Source organism: Calidris pugnax, unplaced genomic scaffold (genome assembly GCF_001431845.1).
Source record: "Calidris pugnax isolate Ruff unplaced genomic scaffold, ASM143184v1 scaffold273, whole genome shotgun sequence".
Lineage (NCBI taxonomy): Eukaryota > Metazoa > Chordata > Aves > Charadriiformes > Scolopacidae > Calidris > Calidris pugnax.
Window position 1 is genome coordinate 5,060,358 of NW_015094508.1, and position 23,942 is coordinate 5,084,299.

Below are 23,942 nucleotides of genomic sequence, written 5' to 3' on the forward strand. Positions count from 1 at the left end.
CACATTCTGGGGTCAGTTCTGCTATCATATATCAGGTCTAATTCCCTGCAAGAACCACCAGATGATTTATGCCCGAGATCTTAAGCAGTGGTACTATTATCCTAATTTAAACTGTTAACTGAAATCAGGAGGGTTGGAGGAGGTCGGATGGGGAGGTGGAAATCAGAATAACTGACAAGAAAAGGTAAGGTAGTGAAGTCACAATGAGAGATGAAGCTTAGGGGCATTATAAACAGATGGTGACTTGGAAAGTGAATGGTAAATGTAACAGAGTGTAAATAACCATAAAATGAGTATATTGTATCATGTTTAGTGCAACAGAAAGAAAAGGACTTCAGCTGCTTCAGAATGATCTGAATTGAGTCCATTGCCATAGAGATAGACATAAAAATAAATAAAAATAAAAAGAAACTGAGAAAAACAAATACTTAGCATTACAGTGTTACATTTTCAAGGCACTTGACAAACACTAATATATGGTAATCCAAAAACGATTCCTGACGTTGGTTTTGCAGCAAATACCACAGAGGTTATCAGAACTGGCCTTTTGTTCTATAAAGTAAATATTTACACTATAGTGTATTCTAGAGAAAAAGGTCTTGGAAAACTCAGCACAGACCCTGACCAGATCACATTTGAAAAAAATCAATGTACTGTATTTCCTCACACACTTATATATAAAATGTGATGAACCTATTTTTTATGAATACCTGACGAGTTACTTTTCAACATAATTTTAGTTACACTTACTATTTTATTTATTGCCTCTTTCCTTAAAAACCTATTTTCTCTATTGCTTACCTGTGTACGATATCCTAATGGCAGTAACAGCAATATCAGAAAGTTTCAACTGTTTAGACTGGAGAAACTTAAATGAACCATCGCTCAGATCCTCTCTTGTCAACTTCTGGAGGATTTGTCGGGCATAAGGACCTGCTACACCAAGTACTCCTATCTCATCTGTCACATTTTCTATATCAACTTTATATCCACCTCTTGTTACTTCCTCTTCTATCCATCTGCATGTAAAACATAATAGCAATATTAAATTCCTTATGAAAAATAAGTGATTTAGATAAAGACTTAAAAGGAATAATTTTTTGTTAGTGTTCATCTTCCCAGAAGCTCCCAGGCCCACACCTTCCCAAAACCAATGGAAGTATGTGCTATGCTAGATATCAAATCCATCATTGATGTTAAACAGTGTTTTCTGGTGAGATACTGGTACAGGAACACAGGCATCTGGGATATAGACAGGAAAGGAGAGAACTTAAATGGGTGGAACAGTATTTTCAAAATAACAGAAAGAAATGATCTTATAGAAGTGAAGAGAGGTTCGTCTTCAGATCTGGAATGCATTAATAAAAAGTCAACTTACAAAGGGAGTAAGCAATAAACATGATGAACATAAGAAATCTCAAAATAAATTCCTCTTATTCCAAATAGAGATGTACAACCAGGCTTATTCTTTCCTGAACACGGTACTTAAAGTATTGGCAAGAAGTTCTGGTTTGAGTTTTGATTTAATAAAAAACATCAGCTGGGTATTGTCTTTCAGGAAGCTCACAAAATAAATGAAAGGAGTATATTTAAAAATCTTACAAAGTACTACTTTGTTAAGCAGTGTTAAAAGATTTCAGGCACAGTGGAGCACCAAACAGGACTACTGAAATTCTGTAGAAGTAAATGCATTAGGTCTGGTTCTGCCATTTGGTTCCTGAATATGCAAATAGTTCTACTGATTCCCATGGGACTGTTATGAAACAGTACCTTATTAATCGTGTGTTGGGGTAGCAAATTTCAGTCTTTTATGTGTTGATTCATTTTGAATAACTGTTTTTTCAGCAATCTCCAGCAAGAAAAGTTCTTTCTCTTAGTATGTATGTACAGCCACTTATAGCACTAGAAATGTCACTTCCAATATTCGTCTATGAAAAGCACTTTAGGAAGTCATCCTGCAACCGCTCTACCTCCTTTCTTGCTGTTGTTTTGCTTTGTCAACCCATAGCCCAAAGCAGAAGACATTATTGCAGTATCAGGAAGACTGCACTACCCATCTGCATTGGCCAGGTCAGTGCCTGTGGGGTCGTCCATGTCTAAAGCCAATTTTCTTCTTGCGTAAGAGAAAACACTGGAAAGGAACAACAGTGCTGTGTTCCATCATACAATGCCAAACACAAACGGGTTCAATAAGAAAACAAGAACTACTCCATGAAAGTATATTACATAACTCTCAGTAAATTCTCCATCTTTTTATACCACCAATCATCCAATATGCAACTGCTTATGCTTCAGGATTCAACTCATCCAAGTTTCTAAGAAACCAAAATCAATAAATAAGTAGAATTCTCTTGAACCTAGCAAAAGGTTTGTTGAGTAATAATTAAGAATTTGGGACTTAGTGAAAAGGTTTCTATATTAATGTACCTGTATAGCACTGTGTACGTACTGTATCAAAAATAAACAAACCTCAGATCATGGAGTTCTGATCCCGAGCCAGTTATAAGCATAAATTCTCCAGGATACAGTTGAGAGACTGTTAGCTCAGCATAAACTTTTCCTCTCGGTGTTAACATATGGCTTATATTTGTGGAACCCACCTACAGAGTAAAATTTGTGATTATTAAGAATGCAAAATAAACCCTTTGAATTCTTAACCATTATGAAATATAGGGAAATGTGTCTTTATTTGAAAGAACAATGTTTTTATGTTTGTTCTGCTATACCATAATAGCAGCAGACAGATACACAATTGGCCAAGCTTAAGCCTTACAGTGGAAATTTCACATTTTTCTTCATGGGAAAAAAATGAAATTTTTGAAATGAAATAAATCAAGACCTTTATAAATATTTCTTAAATGTGTGTTTCACAAGGTCTTCGTAAGCAACATTTGATTTAAGAATGCACTTTCAGTGCAAATTCAATTTTAGTTTGTTCTCTGATCACCAGAATAAAAAATTCTACATGTTGATGACACAAATATTCTTTTTTCAATCAGAATCTGCTTGGAATAAGGCTTTTAGATCCCAAAAGGATAGCATTACTTTTCCCCTTACTTTAAAGAAATATATACTGAGCTGGCTTATGCTTTTGTGGCCCTGATTCATGAATGCTTTTAATTTTGTGTAGTTGCTGACTATGAATCTACATCTCAGAATGTTTGAATCAGGTTCTGTGTAGAAACGTGATCTCTTAGAGGCAAAATTTCAAATAACAGTTACTTAGCTGCGACCATAAAACATATACACGATCATACAGATACCATCCATACAAACAGAAATATGAATTTGCCATAGCTGTTGCGCTGGTCTAGTTCCAGAGGCAGAATTTAATCTCTCTTACTTCATTCTGCTATCATAAGAACCTTGTCAATCACCCAGTCCATGCCCAGATTCCAGACAATAAATGAAAAAAGGAAAAATATTGCAGATATTAACATTCTTTTGCAAGGAATATAACATCAACGTAATTACTGGCATATTACAGGCACATAATTGAATTTTCAGGACCTGATGATAGACACACTCAATCTGGTTATGATACAAGTATACCTCAAGTGCCTTCACTGAATTATTTCAGGATACAGACAAGCATGAATGGTAGCAAAAATCAGACAGCTTAAATAATGAAGTATTGTGAATGCTGGATTTTTAAGTGGATCCATAAACTGCTTGTTCTGTTTTGCCACCTATTTTTCTTTTTTCCTTTAGCAACGCTGATTAAACTCCATACAAATCCCTCACTTTGTTCTCAGAATTTCCAGTTTAGTTTTGCTTTTCCTCCGCTGCATATTTAGCAAGTGATATCCATGCACCATATCCCACTTCTACCCTAGGCTAGCAAGAAGACAACTTTTAATCTATATTGATATCACTAAATTAATACAGTAAAAAATATGACTACATTGCAGTTCAGGTTTTTTCTCCTAAACCTACAGGACACTATTCCTGTGTACAGCCTTTCTATTCAGGTGGCTCTGACTTCCGAGATCTACCTTCATAACTATAGTCTCAGTACACTTACTGTTTCCCTATACTTCCTCCCTCTAGGGTCTGAAGCAGCTAAAGCCATCACCTATAGCAAAAACTTAATGAAATTCTGTGCTGAAATGAGCAAACCCCACAGCTGTAGCACTTGGGAAGGACCAGTCTGCTTGCTGGAGGTGAAATTCAGTTTCTGAAATTAAAAATACTAGATGAGAGGGGTAGACAAAGCAGGAATATAAAGGGACATATGGAGCACTGCTGGAAACTGAGGACCAAGAGTAAGAAACCTGGGGTGGTTCATTACAGTGTGACATTTCTGAAAACAGGATCATATTGTGAGGATCTGTGAGCAGCCACACTTGTGGAGACAAGACAGGTGTGAGCTGAAAGCTAAGTATCATGAATATTTGCAACCCTGCCTGCAACCCAGGCAGACAGCTGTAAAACAAAATCAGTATGAGGGGGAGCGGAAAAAAAGCACGGGCCATGTTTAAAAAAAAAACCAAAAACCACAACAAAACAACAAAACTATTGCCTTGGGCATCCAGAAAAACTAAAATATCCAGCTATGGTCAGGCAAGTGCACCTTCCACTGCTCTCCTCTGCTGCCTGAAGCTGCCACAGTACAGCACAGTTTTAGGCATGCAGCTGCCACACTGTTCTAGTATTACTGTAAAAGAATTCCAGGTGACATTCACTTGGACTTCTTTAGACAGAGATTTGAAACATAGAAAGTTCTGTGTTTCAATGAAACACTTTCTTTATTGTAAAACATGACTGAACACAGGAACAGGTTCCCCAAAGAGCTGGTGGTGTCTCCATCCTTGGGGATACTTAAAAGCCATCCGGTCATAGCCTTGGGCAGCAAGCTCCAGGTGACCTGCTTGAACAGGGTGTTGGACAAAGTTATCTCCAGAGGTGACTTCCAACCTCAGCCTTTCTATGATTCAATGATTTGGGCCAAAAGGTAATTCTACATGGGGCTACTCCAGTCTACATGAGGCTACTCTAGTATAAGCTCCACTGTCTGTGCTCTTAACTGAGGGAAATACGTCTTCTGACACAGAAATGTCTCCAAAGGATCTGAGTTTTTGCTATCTGAAAGATATGGCAATAATATTATGCTTAACTTTTCATTTCTGAAACAAATCTTACTTTAAAACAGTTATCACTATCCCATTTACCTTTGGAACAACATTTGCAAATAGATGATCCAGCAGCTTAACAGAATCCGTGCCTTTTACTTTAAACTTGCCAAAAGGAGACAGGTCAATCACACCCACTTTTTCCATAACTTGTTTATACTCACGACCCACAGGGTCAAACCAATTTGTGCGTCGAAAACTGGGTCTGAAACAGAGCATTTACGCATATAAAACACAATTCGGAATTTTTGTGCTCTTTTCAGCCAAACATAGTCTTCAGTTCCTTCAGTTTAATAATCATTCAAAAGAGATAGACTTTCCTAATTGTAAGTAGCCTACCCAATATTTTCCTTGGTCTAACATAGTTTAATTATTAAAATCCTTTAACAACAGAGAAAGATATGAGTTGATATTTTATCAACTGTTTTGTACAATAAACGGTGAACTATTTGAATGTTAGAAGTACTACTAGTCTGTCATGTAAATTTACAGCATACTTTGTTGCTGAATCCTTTATTTGAGTTTAAGGTGTCAAAGGCTTTATTTCTGAACAGCTGAGTGTGTCTCTTTATTCCTTTATGAGCCTCATTTAGATTGACTCCAGTATCGCTGTGGAACACGTTTATTTGCTCGCTGGTGCAAGCAGGTAACTAGCTAGACAGGCACAGGGGAAAAAAAAATGAGGGTTGGGCTTCTCCTTTCCTGAGAATTATGAGAGGAATCAGCTTTTTCAATAAAACATTATACTGTGTTGCTGATCAAATAGTAAGAAAGGGAGAAAAATACAAATAACAATGAACGAATTGTTCTCTAACCTTTTCCTTGAGCTAGGCTTCTCCCTGATAGCCCATACCAAGAAGGCTATGGGATACCTTGATGTGTGCTTTGAAATGGAATTATCGGAATTATCATTATTGGAATGAAAGGCATTCTAAACTACAGGAAAACCAATAACGGAAGATCTACCTAATAGATAACTTTAGCTGAAATGAATGATAAATCTATGATTCTTATTAAATTTAACTCAGCTGGCCTTTGCTATCATGACAATTTATTGGGATTTATTTGGTGGGAGAGGGAGGATGAGAGGGGAGAGGGGAAGGAGGTAATCTTTCATTTACTTGTATCCCGTCTCATCTCCAGGCTTGTAGAACCAATGAGGTTGCTCCCATCCTGCATGAAAGCCCATCGAACACTTTGATTTCAGCAAATCATACAGCCCACTGGTTCTCTCTGTTGGTCTCCCAGCAAATCTTTCTTCTTTAGGGTAACCAACTAGAGGAAAAAATAAACAAACCAAAAAACGTGGCATACTAAATACTGTATATCACCAAGATAGAATGTATATTAACACATATATACAGAAACAGAGAAATCTAGAAGCAGGCTTTGTTGGAATCCATTTTCAGGATATAAATGTATTTTTAAAAATACCTCCTTACCAATGTTATTAAAACCATAAGATTCTCTTGCTTTGGCTGCGGTGTATTCTGTGGTGGTCCACTTTCCATACCGGTTGGGATCTAATTCTATCAGGTCAAATGGAGGTTCCCCCTCAAGGATCCAGTCACTGAGGTACTTTCCTACGCCACCAGCATGTATAATGCCATACCTTAAAACCAGGAAAAAATACTGTAGTGCCAAGTCTTTGCCAAGTTTCATTTTAAAAATCAGAGCTAGTATATATTAATAATACACTCCCTAAAATATTCTCATTTTTCCCCTCTTTTTTCTTTTGTCTTTTTGGTTATATTTTGTCTTGTTTTCCAAGATTACATGCTTTATTGACAGATATTTCTACTGCCCCACTGATAGCAGCAAAACTCATTTGCTAATGTACAGCATTTCTGGTGCATGAGGTTACAGCAAGCTTTCTTTAAAGTTCAGAATTTAACAATCTTTTCCAGGGACATTACAATTCTTCAACAACTAATACTAAAAAAAGTTTTCAAACTTCTGATATCCATTAAATACATTGTCTAGTCATACAACAGCTCTTTTTTTTCAATCAGGTTTAATTAAACCAGCCTCAGATTTGGAAACCAGATTGAAGCATTCTAGCAGGTACTGCGAGTATTTGTATTACAATGACAAGTGCAGTAGCAACACATGTCAGGAGACAACACTACCTGCTACCGAGACAGCTTTAAAGAATCAGGGAACATAGCGGAACTTCAGATAAAACTCGAAACCTTGTTTCTGGTGCTAGAGTTGAAAACTGCTTTTTCTCACCTGACTTACCTTCTCTGCTCTCCACTACAACTACAACCACAACCAGAAGCGGTTCCACAAGGCTTATGCTAACAAAATAAACATGTAGGAATTTTCTGCTATCAGCCTCTAGTAAAAGTCTGTCCTGTTTCTACATAATGAGTGTGTGAAGGATCAGACCGTAGAGAAGATCTCTTTTTAGAAACCTGCATTAAAGAAGCCACACCCAGGCAGCAAAGGCAGATGTTCAAAAGTTACAAAGTGATAGATGTAAGGTTTCCTTACTTAAATATTTTGTACATAATTCTAACTTTCAAAATGCTTGACATCTTAACATCCATAGGGAAAAAGCTGTGTGTGAAATGTTCTCCTGCATGGTTCTTGACCTGGACAACTGTGGACAAGGCTCTTTGTTGTGCTGCAAAGTGGGTGTGTGGCTACTCACTCTACGTACGACCAAGCAGTGCTATGTAATACTGAATTACAGACACCTCAGATTTGACACCAAGACATTTAATAACAAATAATTATTAATACAAAATTATTTCAAACTTTTTATTTTAATACCTCCTTAAATTAGTTTACCATGTCTTAAAAAAAAAAAAAAGTGTCAAAATAGCCTCCTGTCTAGGAAAGATTGGAAAAAAAAAATCATAGTTATTTGTGAAATGCTCCAATAAGCACAACAGAAAAATCCTTGAAAAAATAATAAATCTGTCCAAAACCAAGTTGAGATTAGCATGCAGCAATTAAATCACAGACACTCACACTGAATAGTGAAGCTAGAACAAAATTGAATTGCTGTTCATCAACTTTGCATTCTGAATTCTATGCCCTCGATTAAATAGGCAAGGATCTTGTGGGAAAAAAAAAAAAAAAGGATAAAAAAAAAGGATGTAATAATTTAATTCTAATGCATATGCAGAAGACAAATGAATTGAGATTACAGAGACAACTTAGTTCTGGCACTTCCTAACTGTAGAATGCCTGACAATAATATTCATGAGATTAGTTTGCTATAGTTGGATTTTTTCTGTAATTTATTTATTTCTTTAAATAAAATAGAAATACAAAACAGTTGAGTATATAAAGTAATTCTGCCACACACAGTCCTTTAGGCTGTTTAGCATAAATATTCAGATTCTCAGCACAAGCTTGTATTTTCTTACCAGAAGATGAGTGCTTGTAAACTGCCACTCTGCAAGTACTACAGAAGAGCTAGCTGCTGCTGGAGGCAATTTAATTAGGCAACTCTTAGTTATTCACAGGTATGAGTTTTGTGACCATGCCTAGGACGCCTTCGAGAATGGCTCCAAATGAAATTTTAGACAATTTAAGGCTCCCTGCACCACTCACTGCAGCCAAAATCACAGGGGAACACAGCGCGAAGACCACTGCACGACTGTGGGTGGCAACAGACCAAATAGGGTGAAGTTTTCCAGCCTCAGATGAAGACTGCTGAGCTGATGGGAAGGTAGTCCTGCAGCAAGGCAGCCCTGCAATGTGGAGTTGCTACAACAGGTACACAACTGCGGGTGGGCTCACTAGTCTCTGTGCTCTGCAGAGTCCTGCAGTATTGACTCTGTGCAATCAGTTGATTCTGGTGCTCCTAGCTAGGACTGCATTATCAGGGATTTTGAATCATGCAGGGTACCCAAATCCCTCCTTACCTCCGATAACAGGGAGGTGATTGTATTAATACACCACTGCAGTTCTGCTACAGAAAAATGAAACACATGATTTGCAGGGATGGGATGTTGCAAGTAGCTGTAGAAGCAATACAGTTTAGGAATCTCAGTTTTCATATCAGGATTTAGAGAAAATTTCCATAATGAGCACAAACTGCCCTTCTCTGGTTTTCTTCTCTCCTTTCAGTCCCTGTCAGGTTATCCTTCCCATTGCCCCTATCCTGGCCTTAGTCTTATTTGTATATGAGTCCTTGCTTCTCACCTATTTCCAACTCATTCCACTCCTTTTTCCTAGGAAATCTGAGTCCTTGCACACCACGGTCCCTTTTCTAGTGTCTGTGTCCCAGATTTAGCCATTTTTCTATCCTATTTCTGCAGGAAAAAGGTCTTTGGTTGTGGAATACTACTGTAGATAGAATGCAGGAATCGTAATGCAAGATTTTGTTCCAGTATTTAAAGGGTGGCTACAAAGAATATGGGGTGTCTCTTTTTAGAAGGAGTGACTTGGAAATGGCAAGGGGTAATGGGTACAAGTTACTCCTGGGGAGATTCCAACTGGACATGAGAGAAAAACTATTCTACAATGAGAACAGTAAGCCATTGGAATAATCTATCCAGAGAAGTGGTGGATTCCTTAACATTGGACACTGTTAAGGTTCAGCTGGACAGGGTGCTGGGCCACCTTGTCTAGGTCATGCTTTTGCCAAGTAAGTTTGGACCACATGTTCCTTGAGGTCCCTTCCAAGCTGGTATTCTGTGATACTGTAATTAAGTTAGTCTCTATTAAGGGTTTATGGATTGTTACATTTATGAAGGCCTCTGAATGGGCTTCATGAATAGATTTTGTGAAGAATGGCAAAAAGGCCTATCTTTAGGAGAAAGGTCACTTTTGCCAAACATGAAGTTCATTCCCAGAAAATGGGGAAATAAGAGCTTTTCCCAAGAAAGACTTCACTCCAAAATCCATAACAGAGCAAAACAACATACTTTACAAAAATGTCGATCTTTGGAATTGGTCACATTGCTTTCACTTAAAATTTTCTGAATAAAATTCTAGCCTACTCTTGTTAACATTTTCAAAGCTGTAAGTAATTGAAAACAGTCTTAAATGGGAAACATTGAGCAACCTTAATAATAAATAGTGCTACAAGCTCTGCTAAATATACTTAACTTCTTTGCACATTAAAATGCCTAGCAAGCTGCCAATTTTAGATAATAAAAATCCTCTAAACTAACAGCACTAAGTCCGCTGTCACAATGTCCCTGCAAGCTGACTATGAGATAAGGATTTGCTAATGCACACAAAAAATTACAACACTGGTAGAAACACTGCTGTGACCCAGAAGCATAGAACAGAGTCAAACGTCCCTGAAAAGCAGACAAAGCAATCCAATGACAGCAATGTAATTGCGACCTGTGTCTAAACATTTAGAGATTAATCAAATTCTTGAAATAAGTTTGTTTAAAGAAACTTTAACACGTAACACTGGTCTTCAGTTATGGAACTTTGATTCAGGTCCCATTGACAGCAATGAAAGAAAACAGGCTCCAAAGTCTGGTAGCACAGTAATGAACTTAAACAGGCTTTTTGATGAACAAGGACTAGACAAACTACTTTTGTAACTATAAGTTCTGCAAATGTTACTAAAAGATAACAGTATTTTTTTTTTAAAAAATCCAAGCAGCAAAGGTGAATATCTTTCACAATGAATCATTGCAAAATTACCAAACCTTTTTATTTTGAGGGCCTTGGAAAGCACGTTAGTGGTACTGCCTTATCTTATGATCTGAGGGTTTGTTTGGTTTGGACTGAAGAAAACTGGAAAAAGCTGAGCTGGATTTTGAACAGCAAGTTAGGCAATTGGAAAAACAGTGTAAACAGAATGTGTTCAATAACATGTGCCTGGAATTGTATTCAGTTCATTCTATCCATCTTGAATGAATGGTCAAATTAAGACAACTAAAGAGAAGTCAGTAGGGGTTTCAGCGCTGACTTCAGAGGGGCGAGTGTATATAAGATGTAAATCACATTTGAAAAAAATATTATAATGGGCAGGAGAATGACCCCAGTAAAACACTCACTCCTATTGTCACGCTGCCCTCTTAATTTGTTTTCCTGCAACACACAGCAGCACAATTTTTCAGCTCAACCTTCAACAGTCAGAACCAATTCTGTGCTGGTATCCCTAGAGCAGCCAGTTACCCAGTATGCTGGCAATGCCTTCTACTTAGTATGCCTTCAAGTCTTTACCCAAAAGTTAATGCTTCCTGTTAAAAGTTCTTCTGGTACCACTCATTCTTGTCCAACTTCAGTGACACCAGTCACTGTTTGTCATATACCAAACAACAGTTGAACACAATGGGATTCAAAGCAATACATAAAGTGAACTGGAAAGTCTATTATAAACCCCAGCAATTTATGGCTTTAACTTGCTGCACAGACAATACCAAGTACTATCCGTTTCTTCCTGCTTCATAAAGTGTCACAGATATTGGTCTCCAGAATAAAAGAAGGAAACAAACCGAAAAAATAGTAAGAATTATCAAGAAGTATGAGAGAAGGATGTGCCTCTATTTGGTAGGTAGTAGCAATTAAGACTATTTCCAATTACATTTCACATAAAATATGTGCAAAACAACTCCCAAACCCACAGATATGTGTAAAGCTTGAGCTGACTACCATTTAAAAAATATGACAGACAAAAGTTGTCACGAAGAATTTACTCACCCGAAACCAATAGCTACCCAGTAATTTCTGACACCCTGATGTGGTCCCACCATGGGAAGAATGTCTGGAGAATAGGTGATAGGACCCGCAATTGTGTTTACAATGTCTGCTTTTTTCAGAACAGGGACCATTTCCATAGCAGCCTCAATATGCTCCATTATTCTGTCTAAATCAGACTCAAATAGTTCTTTTCCAAAACCTGCACAAATATTTGACTCTTATTAAATACTTAATTACACTGAAAATATGTACATTTTAAATACAGTTATGCAGTCTACATATATAAAAATTATTAATCAGTGAGTATCTTACAGCCTTTGCTATCCTGCACAAGAAAAATGGCGAACATAAAACCCTAGTTACCTGCAGGATCAAGTTTATTGTCACTGCAGTTATACTGTCCTTTATACATATTTGTTTAACCCTAAGGTCATGCAAATTCAACAATGAAGTAGAAAGGAAGTGGAGAAACACAAAAAACTCCTTCTATGTTAATAAGACCCACTTATTTCTCTCAATATGCCAACAATTTGGGGAGGAAAAGAAAGACACTGTCTGTGTCAGCTTATGCTTATCATAGTGTTTAGTGAGTTCCCGGATATATTTCACCCTTCGGTCTAACCTCTAAGCATTATTGAACATCACTGTGTAGAGTGATGATATTGGAAAAAATATGTTTGGGAAGCTATGGCAGTGCAAACCAAAACCCAACAGTGTGTTGGTTATTTAAAACAGCAACACTGTTGACTTAATATAACTTTCTGTCTAGATGCAAATGGAAAGCTGGAGCCTATATATAACACAGCAACTTTTTTTTTTTTAATAAGCAGCAGTATGACATAGGATTTTTTTTTTGTACAAAAATTCTGCACAAATCTACGGCTTTCTTGGATTTGCATCTAAGCATAAAATTTTGTCTAAGACATTCCTTTGCTATACCTGTGTTCTTGTTTGACAACCACATTATCTCTGGGGGAACAGCAAAAATCCAGAACCCCTGTCAATATGGAGAGAACTATAACTTAGAAAATTCCCTATTCAGTTGCCAAAGGCTACAAAACACAGATTTGGGGGCTGTATCTAATCACAATACACAGGTGCCTGTTCAGAGACTGGGGTAAGACCGTGCTGTAGATGTGTATTTTTTGCCTATTTAAATTTGGCTTTTTTATGTTACATTTCTATTCAGTCTTCTCATTAGAGTTATAACTAATCTTTGGAAAAACGTTTCTGCACTACAATCATGCATTGCAAATATCTTCCGTTTTCCATTGCATAGGGCAGCATGACAGGCTGGGATTTATACACATTAAAATCTGTGACAGTGCTTATCAAGTTTAAAGATTTAATGTCCTTCATTACCTGGTGGGACCCCATCTGTTACCCATGATTCCTGCAGCTTCATCTTCTCCTCACTTTCATATGGACCAAATAAAAGACCATCCCTTTCTTGCCTTAGATAGTATGATCCTTCTAAGTCACGAATGACAGGCAATTCTGTTTTTAGGGCTTTCACTTCAGGGATAGTTGATGTCACAACATACTGATGATGAACAGGTATAAGAGGGTGCTGCAGGCCAATCATCTTGCCTATCTCACGGGCCCAGAAGCCTAGAGAAGACCAAAACCAAAACAGAAATATTCAAGCACTAATTTCAGTGAATGGGAAAAAACAGTAAAACATATGTAGGAAGCACTGCATTTTATGGAAGGTGACAAAGAAATTTTTTTGCATACTTTTAATTTTCAAATTATTTTTCATATTATCCAGCATAATTTTCACTCCATAATTGCATGTCCTTGTTCCTAAGTATACTTCCATATATTATTTTAGTATACAGATATTTAAAAAATATAATCAGTAAAATATAAACTAGGCTTCTAAAGGTTCAGAAGAGAATTTAATTAACAGTCCCACAAACCCCATGGTTTATTTCAGTAAAGTAAACCTGCAGTGCAGTCTTAGCAAAGTCAGAGACACTTAAACATCAGAATAAATCAGCTCACACCACAGACGTTAACCTAGCCTCTTACTATCAAAAATGAGGTAGTATGCTTTCCCAAGACAGTAGTCAAGCCCTAACACCCCGATACAGCAAGGCAGTACTTTCAGCCAGCTAACCTTGAGAATTTAAGTTTCTCTCCTCTTTCACATTTATTGTGTGACTCATATTACTAGCATGTCTCTCACATAGCAATCAATTCATTATGATGTTTGTATCAGTCAGTGGTCAGCTGCTCTCCCATAGTTGCCCAGTTTAAAGTTCTGATACAGACCGTGACAAGAAAATGCAAGCAACAATTTCCTTGCCCCTGAAGCCTGCTCAAGGTCTTTCATGTATACTACTAGGCGTAAGATAAAGATGACTTTATTCTTCTCTAATAAGGTTAAGCTGGTAAGACACATTCACTAGGTGAGGTACTGGTGTAAAACTCAAGGAGTAAAAGCCACTTAATTGACAAACTGATTAGTTTGGGCTCTGCATCATGGCTCACATCTGCTGCGAGGTTGGAACATACAGATCTGGGAATCAGAAGGATAGAATTGACCGGGATGGAAGCTGGTTCAAGAAGCTTGGAATATCTCTCAGCCCCACTCTCTTGACTCTTTAGATCAAGGAGCGCAGGTCTGAGAAGTGGGTTTTAAAGGGGAAAATCTAGTGAAGCAGGAGTTTCATGGGAGTCTGGGAGTGTGCATTGGGGGAAGGCAAAATGGAAAAGGAGGGAAGGGTAGCAGGGCATTCCAAATAAAGGACTATGTGATATACGGCACCCAGGAAAAGAAGACAGGTCAGCCTGACTTCTGTGCAACCATCTGACTCCAAAATGTTTATGGAAAAGTATCTCCAGCAAGATTTGCTACCTAACACAGCTGCTCCTTCCCCTGGGATTACACTCATGTTTCCCAGTTTAACATATAGCTTTTCTTCCTTTTTGCCGCTTACTCATCTTACTCAAATGCTCTTACCTCTCTCTTTAATTCCATACTATCTAAGATCTGGTCAAAATTTAGCTCTCAGGTCCCTGAGGGCACTAACAGGCATTAATGATCTTGAGCAGCATCACCTGGGACCTTGACCCACACCCCTGCCCATGGGCACAGGAGCCCCATTTCAGGTCAACTCAGAGCCTTCAGAACCTGTCTGAGCTGGATTGATGGTAGGTGTACCTGTTTACAGCACAGATCTGTCACAACCATGCCTGTGCCTGGCCATGGACCTCATTGATCCAGACCCTGATCCGTGGACTACTTCCCAGCTTGACCTCAGCCCAGTCTCGTCTCTATGCTGCTGCCTGTTGATCACTGGGCGGTACCTGACCCTGGTTACCGTCACCAGACCTGTTCCTGACCTGTGGCTCAACCTCCTGGCTTGGCTTCAGCCTGCCTTGATCGCTATGGACCTGCCTGTGCCTCCTGCCCCCATGCTCGTCTGGAGATGGGGATGGTGGGCTGACCCCAGCTGCTGGGCCTGGGCCTGCCCTGTAGGACAGAGCCCTTGCTGGCTCGGCCCCTCGCCTGCCAGCCTTGTTATTACACTTGGCTCCCAGACCAGCTGGGAGCAGCCGGCCCGTGCTGCCCGCTGACATTAACTGGGGAATACATCCTCTTGTCCCGGGCATGGCCTAACGCCAGGGCAATTAGGAAAGTTGAGTTGGGCTGTGCTGGCCTTGTGCCCCTTCCCCCACACCAGGAGGGCTGTTAGTCTCTTATTTAATATTGCGAACCAGCCTCAGGATCTAACACTCGCTGTTTTTAAAAATGCAGATTTCCCGAGGAAAATGTTTTCTGTGGTGACTCATTTGACAGCTGCTGACAGCCAACTAACGCAAAGGAGCAGGAAACACAGGGCCATGACAGAGAGATCTTTTCAATTAAAAGCCCTTGCCCAGTAAATACTGAAAAACAGTATCTGTTGTTCTGCATTTATTGTATGTAAGGCTTTTGCTTCTTAGTGGCATCCTCACCACTTGGAGGAGATGCACTAACAGAACACTTGTTAAGTCAGTTAAACTGGCTCAGGGGAGATCATGTCATAGTCATACAGTGAGTGAGCCAAAATACCCTTTAAGGCTCCTGAAACCTGATTTATGTTCCATTATACAAAAAAAACAAAAACAAAAACAAAAACCACAAAAAAACCCAACAAAAAAATTCTAATAAAGTTGAATTTCTAGCACATCTGCAAGGGTTTGCTCCATTACACATGACAAGTACAAATGCGGATTTAAGCAGAGCCTAACAATCTTTAGGTAATTTCTTTTGATTTGTGCATTTCCATGTCACCTACACAGAAAACTATATAAGGTAAGGTCAGCTAATGATCAACGGACAAGAAAAAAAGGTGAAGTAGCAGAAAATTCCACCTCTAATATCATGAACTGTTTTTCTGCCAAAATTGTTTGGATTTAAAGAGATATTTGGGAAAGAAATAGTGCTCTGGGAATGTATTCCTAATAAGTTCCCTATTTTGCTAACTCATTAAAACAGAATCAGTGGGAAAATATAGAGAGCAAGTATGCTGAAGCATCTCAAAGAAATAAAAATGGTAGACTTAATTTTAGGTCTTCGAAACTTAACTTGTTTCTTTCAAAATTATATTAAATTTCTTAGCCATTAAGTTTGCAGAAGTACATTACAAACACAGCTGCCTTTAAATTGCCTTTGAATTAAAGGGAAATAGTTTAGGTTTGCTCAAAATCAAATCTTACATTTTATACTTCTAAAAAAAAAACACACGATAAGTGTTTATTTAATTGCTTAGAATATCAATAGCTGACATTTACTAAAAGTAAAATATTACAGTTTCTTTGTTTAAAGTTTTTGAACCATGTGCAAAAGCTATTACAAACACCAAAATGGCAAAAGGAAGAATACGTTCTCTGAAACAAAATTCTAATTGGAAGCAGATGTCAAGTTCTATCACACATAGTAGAGATAAATGAAGGCGTAAATTATATCTTCAGGACATTTGTGAAGATTAAATTGTAGAGATCACAAACATCTGAGGCTGAAATATTTAGTGATGGTATTACTTAGCATATCTGCTGAACTATGTAATCTTTCTCTTGTTTTTAAAAATGTTCTCTCACTATGTATATATAAATGGCTGTACATACAGTGTGTACGTGTCTGCAAATGTGTGCTTATATACACACAAACATACTGTATGTGTAAACTAAATTAATGATTTTGCAGACTTTAATCAAACTTTCCATTATAAATAGGCTGCAAATCACTTCAGCAGTCTCAGTACCTAGTTAGTTCACGTCAGGGATTATTTATTAGGCATCTGCTTTCTTCCCAAATGGAAATCTCACATAAGGAACAGCTAAAGATTGGCTGAAACTAGTCTGTTCCAGTTCCACAGCAGATGTCAGTCGGGGGATGAGGGGGGACAAAGAATGTAGAGAGCATTCTGATATATTTTCCTCTGCTCATATTGCAACATGAACCTAAAATATGAGCTCTGAATTACACCAGTCATGATCTGTAGTGGAATGAGGCAAGGCTGAGAAGAATGAAAGTTAGCTGAGAGAACATTTATAAGAGATATGTGTTATACAGTATTGATTTCACTTCCTTAGCCAGAAAGTTAAGCAATATGTGCTTCAAATGTTCATTTTGGCTGAAATGTTAACTACACAAGAGAATTAACCAAATATACTGTTGATGTAATAACTTATTACATAATAAAAAAAGACATGAAAATTTCACAAAGGTGCATTCTAATTTTGGCAAGCAAACTTTGAAAAGCATTTACTAAAAACCATGCCTATTGTCAACTTGATACATAAGCCAAAGAAACTTATGTACACTACAAAAATATAAGGAAATTACTACATCTGTGATATTTCATCCATATGATGCAAAGTCAATAGTTAGGAATAATGAGAGCCTAGAAGCTTGTGGTCTAAATAAGAAGTCTGATTGCCAAAATAGCTTCCTTTCCATTCCCTAATCTTGGATCACTCCCAGACCAATATATCCATACCATCTAACAAATGACATAAGGATCCTATTAGTAAGACAGCTTGAGATCTTGTAACTGAATGCTATCCCATAATTCATGACTGAAAGTCATAAACTGACAGTCCAAAGGCAATCAAATATTGATGCCTCTTGTCTTCTAAGTGCTTGACTTTGTGGTCTAAGTAAAACTCTTTTAATTTGGTTTCCTTGTTTGTGTGGTTGTTCGTTTTCTAAAAAGCACACTGAAGTCTTCTTGTCCTCTTTCTCTCCAAAATGTCAGTGTGGCACTCACGAGCATGCTTAGGACCTCAAGGTGAACTTTTTCAGATCCCTGTTATTTTAGCTATTTAGCTTAGCAATTGCTGGTGATCACCTATATATGGGAGGCATATCTTGAGAAAGCACACTTTCAATGGGTTTCCCAGTCAGACTTTATTAAAAGCCTGGAATGATCCAACACAGGGCTGTTTACATCCCAGACACTGAAAGAAAGGTCACCCCCCTCTCAGCGGTTGGCCCTTTTATCCCACTACCTCTAAGTTTCTCTCTACCCCAACCTTCTCTCTTCCCCATCCCATCTTGTTCCATACCTGCTCACTGTCTCAAACTCTGCTCTTCTTATTCCAGTCCTTACATCCTTCTTCTACTCTTTTGTCTCCATGTGCAAGCCAGTCTCCCCCATTTGTGAAATTCTGTTCCCCTTCTCTTCCTTCCAGTCTACTCACATCTACTTCTCCCTTGCTATTCCGGCAGTCTTCCATGCTCAGACAGCCCAGACAGCCTGTTTTCCAGTCTCAGTTTCAGACACAACCATTCCTCAAGTATTCTTCCTAATCTTTCAGTCCAAAAAGCTTCAGCTCCAGTTCACTTCAGATCTCTTTTCAACATTTCAGATCTGTTCTCTCAATCCCTCTCCATGGTGTCATCCCTACTGTTGCCATCCCTGCAGTCCCTCCCAGTTTGAGCTTTCTTATTCAGCAAGTCCTCTAGCACATAAGTGTTCCACCTGCTGCCAGTGCTCCCAACCACCTTCAGAAACCTTTTCCATGCATTTCACTCTCCTTGTCTATTCCCCTTCCAGTCCAACTCACTCATAATTCCAGTTGTCAGCCATCATTATTCTACCCACCAACAAGAGTTCCTTCTCACTCAACTTCTTCATTTTATCTGCTTTGCACTAGAAATAGATGCTTTTTTCTTTTCCACTGCCCAAATATAGAAAGGAATTATAAAGACTTGCTTAAATATCCTTGCTCTCAACTCACTTGGCCCATCTGAACTAGAAGAAAAAGTCCTCTTGATCCATCACAGCTTCCTGCTCAAGCCTGAGTATTCACCAATGGGATGTGTGAAAGACTCATGCCTTAAAAATGCAAATATGATTCAGTTTAAGACAGACAGAGTCTGCAAAAATGTAATCCAAATGGTAAATATTCAGCATGTTTTCAAACAACTGAAAACAGAAACTCCTCTACTAGGAAGCAGAAGGCACACTTCATATAGGAGGTGCCAACAGTTTCACCAATAATATATTTTTCTATAACTTGTATAAAGCAGCATAAAAATAAGTGAAGTTTAGATAGAATACAGGTCTTTAGAATTATCAACTCATTTAGGGAAACAAAGACAAGTCCAAAAGACTCTTGATGAACAGCTCTTTGAAGCAGAAACATCAGTTTGGCCTCTTTAACACAATGAAAAATAAAAATTGCGTATGTAAATACCAGCTCATTTGAGTTAGGAAATTTTTATTACATGAAAAAATGTATTGTTAAGCCAAGTGCATGTTTAAAATACTACTCAAAGGGCAACAAAAATCTTCTGTTTCAAGGATATGGGGATAGAGTTAAATCTCAGAGAAAGATAATACTGAAATAGGCAGGGTTATCTTACCCGCTGCAAATCCTCAGTCTCTGAAAAAACAGTGAAGACATTTCTACTTCATTTGTACATCCCATCTCCCTTCCTAAGTATCCTTCATAAGATTTTAGAAAGCAATATCCATAGACAGTAGCCTCACTTATACACAACTTACTGTAGACCAGAAAAGATCTCGTGTGCTACTAAAATCTAACAAGACAGTCTGACTAGTATCTGCTGGAGACAAGCCAGAAAGAAATATTTTGAATGCCTAGTCAAGGACAATTAACATAAGAGCTAAATTTTCACAATACTGTAGAATAGTATGTGCGAAGTACATTTCACCACAAACTGAGTGAATGTTCAAAAACATCTATTACTTATTCCTGTAATTCACACAATTCAGTACAGACGCTCCATGTCAGCTAGTTTGTAAACCTGAAGAGTATTCAAATGTTTATGTTAAATCCTACCTGCAGTATTCACAATTCTCTTTGCTTGAATTATTCCAAGTGGAGTTTCAACTTCCCATGTCCCATCTGATCGGGATTTCAAATTAGTCACTTGGACAGGATAATTTATTTGAGCACCATATTTTCTGGCTCCTGCAGCCAAGGCCATAGTGAGAGAATAGGGATCAATATGACCATCTCCAGGGTTGTACAGGCCGGCTAAAACCTAAGTGGAGGTAAAATCCCACAAAATGAAATAAATTAAAATCTATCAAAATTAAACAATTCTATAAAAATTCTTTATTTCTAGTAAGTCAAATCAATACAAACTTTCAAAACATACAATAACTACAGCTATCCAACTTATCAATTGTCTAAGGAAGTAAATCTGCTCAGTTCTCCAATGCAATCAAAAGTTGCAATGCTTCAATATTATAATATTATATATATTACAATTAATAGTATGCACACTGACATACAGTGTGCACTAAAGTGCATGTGAATCTGATTTGAGTTTCTAATGCATCTTTTGTCATTGAAAAACAGGAATTTTTTTTGTACAATTCATATAAAGGAAACAGACCTTATGTCTTCATATCTGATAGACCAATATTTAATTGCAATGGAAGTTATTTTTCATAAAATAAGGTTCATTACCTTATCCATTTTTAATAAGGGAAATAACTCTTGGACTTTCTCAGGCGTGATTAGGTACTGCTCTGTTGAGTGCCAACCATTACGAGTCATTTGGTATTTGAATTCATCCACTCTAGTAGGGGTTGAAGCAATTCTGATGCTGCCAGGCTGATGAAACCCCACAGCCTAAAACAAAAAGCAAAAGTAAATGAACCTTTATGTGACTCCGTAAATATATGCTCCTATGCTATGGGAAGTCTACAGGAGTTCTGCAATTTTGAGCAAAAGTGAAAGAATACTTACTTGTCTCCCTAAAAGCAAGTTCCTATGCTATGGGAAGTCTACACTAAGTTTGCCACTGACATTACTGAAAAGAGATTCAAATAACTTTGGTGCTCTTGAAGGAATAGGACTTAAATGTAAATTCCTAAAGAAAATAAATTTTTCAGAAAAGTTACCAAATTAACTTCCTGGATTAATACATGCTATCTGCAAAACAGTTCTAAAAAGCTTTTATAGAATGTAATGATACAATTGTTTTTATTAAGATTTGATGAATATTGGAACTTGTGCATTCATACACTTTGAAAAATAGAATCAGATACATCTCAAAAATAAATATATAAAAGTTTATATCAAAGTCTTATATCAATATCATAGGCAAATACCGGCATAATTTTCTACTGAGTTGCTGTAAAATATATTTAACTGACCTTTATTGACAGAATGATTAACCACCCACCCTTTTTGTCTTTTTAATAACGTAGAAATCCTTATATAGCTGGACACTGAATGCTCACTTTCTGGTATACACTATTTACTTCACCTTTTCTATGTTACCTCACAGGACATTAATACGGCTGAGTAAGCCTTCTAGCGGAACTCACAATGACAATCTGCTGTAGTATCTTATCTAGGTGAGCAGTACAAAGAAGAAATACAATTATCAAGTTTGTAGATGAGTACAGTGAGGATCATGTAATTTTCACTGCAGTCTGAAACAAGCATGAGTTTAGTAAATGAAATCTATATGGCTCAGTGATGCCAGATAAAAAAGATGACTCCTGTGTTTCTCTGCATACCCATTCCTTAAGTCACTAAATAAAAACACAACTCTGAAAGGGGTGGGAAGAATTGCAGTGATCTTCTCAAGTACGGGCAGCATCATATCATGTGAATTTTTAAGTAGACATGTTTAAAGCAGGAATGTATCATAATCCATCCGTTCATTCCAGGTCCCTGATGCTATTTTAACTCCTACACCAAGCTGAAGTTGTAGATTTTCAGTCTCCTGAGATTCTGAGATGTTTTATGAAAACCATTTTCTTAAACTTAATATATATGTAGGCAGAAGGATGCATTTCAATAAAAGGGAACCTTATGATAGTCATTAACACATATACAACTTGTCAGTTTTTTTGGTAAGACTATTAGTAAGACTACTGTTGATCTGAATTAATACTTAAAAGGTTAAGATTACCTGTCCAGTCTCTTCTTCCAGCTTTTCATAGAGTTTGATGCTGTAATAGTGGATTTTCTTCAGGTTTATTCCAGGATGAAAATAAGTAGTTAAACCAGCCTCAAATAAGAAATAGGAACAACAACACAGAGATATGATTAGAAATACAGTGTTTTCTTTCTCTTCTTCCAACTGTCATTCAAAAAGGAACTGTCAAGATACTGTAAAGAAAAACAACACATAGAGAGAGCCAACTGCTACAAAATTAAAAATAAAATCCTTTCCCTACTCATGGCATTCTTGTTCTCTGCACATGTGTTTTTCCACCTGTCTTTTCTCATCAAATTTGTCAACCAATGATACTGTGGCAGTTGTTCTCTCCTATGATTTCCTTTCTTCCTTAAATTATTCAGTTGTCTGTTTCAAATATTTTGGAAGGGAGTCACAACTCCATTCCTGATCAACTACATTGACTGATAACCTCTAAATGTCCTGTAGTAGGATCTTTTTCCTCTTGCAAATGGAGATGGGATAGAAACCAAACCTTCACAAAGACAAGATCATAACGGGTTATTACTTTCCTGGGGTGTGAACGACATGGGGTGGAAGTCAAAATTCTTGACAGTTGTCTTATGTAGCAGTTAGAGAGCAATTGCTGGATCTCAGAAGTAGGATAAGAAGTTAAAATACATGTGTATTTTGTACATCATTTTACCAAGTCTGACTTGGTAAAAACTGTAAAGCCCTTTTGGGTTCATGCAAAAGTCAAATCAAGTTACTACAGCCTCTTCTATATTTTGAGGAAACTGTTCGCCTGCCTACAATAGAGACAGTTACATTGGTCTAATGACATTAATGATGGCAGATATTTAGTGCTTAAAAAGTGCAGAATTAAAGTATTACTTAAGTTAAGCATATGTCTTTGTATCTCCTGAATTTGACACCTCACTAAAACCCTTCTTCCAAGTGAGACAACAGAAATGCAAAATTACCTTAGGTTTTCAAGATAAGTAACTACACTGATTCAAATTTTGTTCATACATACATATATATCATATTTTGCTAACTAAAATAGAGTTTATTCCTAGATTAAGGTTGCTTCAACTAAGGGACCTAGATACCACACTCCACCTTTGCATTCACAGCCATTCTGAGAAAAAAAAAAGAAGCTGGAAACATAAAAGTGAAAAGTAACACATATAGTAGAGTTCTGACACTTTCCTTCTAAGTATGCATATTAATTAACCACTCGTGATTTTAACTTGTTGGCTCTGTTATGTGCTACATAATTTAAGGCTTTAACTTTTAAAGCTACTGGAATAACTATACATACAAATAACAAAAGCAAGACTTGGTGGTCTTTAAAGACGTATTTTAGTTCAAACAAATTTAATTATGCTAAGAACCTATTAAACATTACATTTGTCAATAATTAATATCAACATATATTGCACGAATTAGGTAACAAATCCTCATTTTTTTTTTTAAACAACGGCCTTTTCTGACCCATCTTGCTTTGTGCAGCTTCACATTGAAGACTGGATCTTTTTCCTCGAAACAATTAACTTCGAGTTGCTCTTAGTAAATAGCTTACACTCAATTATCACTTCTGTGAAAACCCATAAATCATACTCACTGCCAGAGATGACAGGTCCTCAGTGTTTTCAGAGCAAGAGTATGATAACTGCCTGACATTTATGGCTGCATGTCTTTATGCTAGCCACAGTGTTAAAAGTTTTTCCTACCTTTCTTTGTGAGGATTTTATGTTTCTGGTATCTTAAAGTTTATGTAAGATACCATAGTA

General features: G+C 37.4%; 1 protein-coding gene across 1 annotated transcript in view; it reads right to left on the reverse strand.

Moving 5' to 3' along the window:
- Positions 1–23,942, reverse strand: part of DMGDH (dimethylglycine dehydrogenase) — a 45,718-nt gene that overhangs the window by 16,121 nt on the left and 5,655 nt on the right. The window contains exons 3-12 of the mRNA XM_014964842.1: positions 22,159–22,257; positions 20,700–20,864; positions 20,064–20,268; positions 13,122–13,370; positions 11,760–11,958; positions 6,575–6,744; positions 6,254–6,407; positions 5,172–5,337; positions 2,470–2,600; positions 802–1,019 (exon numbers count right to left, since the gene is read on the reverse strand). Of these exons, the coding sequence (XP_014820328.1) occupies positions 802–1,019; positions 2,470–2,600; positions 5,172–5,337; positions 6,254–6,407; positions 6,575–6,744; positions 11,760–11,958; positions 13,122–13,370; positions 20,064–20,268; positions 20,700–20,864; positions 22,159–22,257 (1,756 nt within the window). The remainder of the gene's footprint in view (positions 1–801; positions 1,020–2,469; positions 2,601–5,171; positions 5,338–6,253; positions 6,408–6,574; positions 6,745–11,759; positions 11,959–13,121; positions 13,371–20,063; positions 20,269–20,699; positions 20,865–22,158; positions 22,258–23,942) is intronic.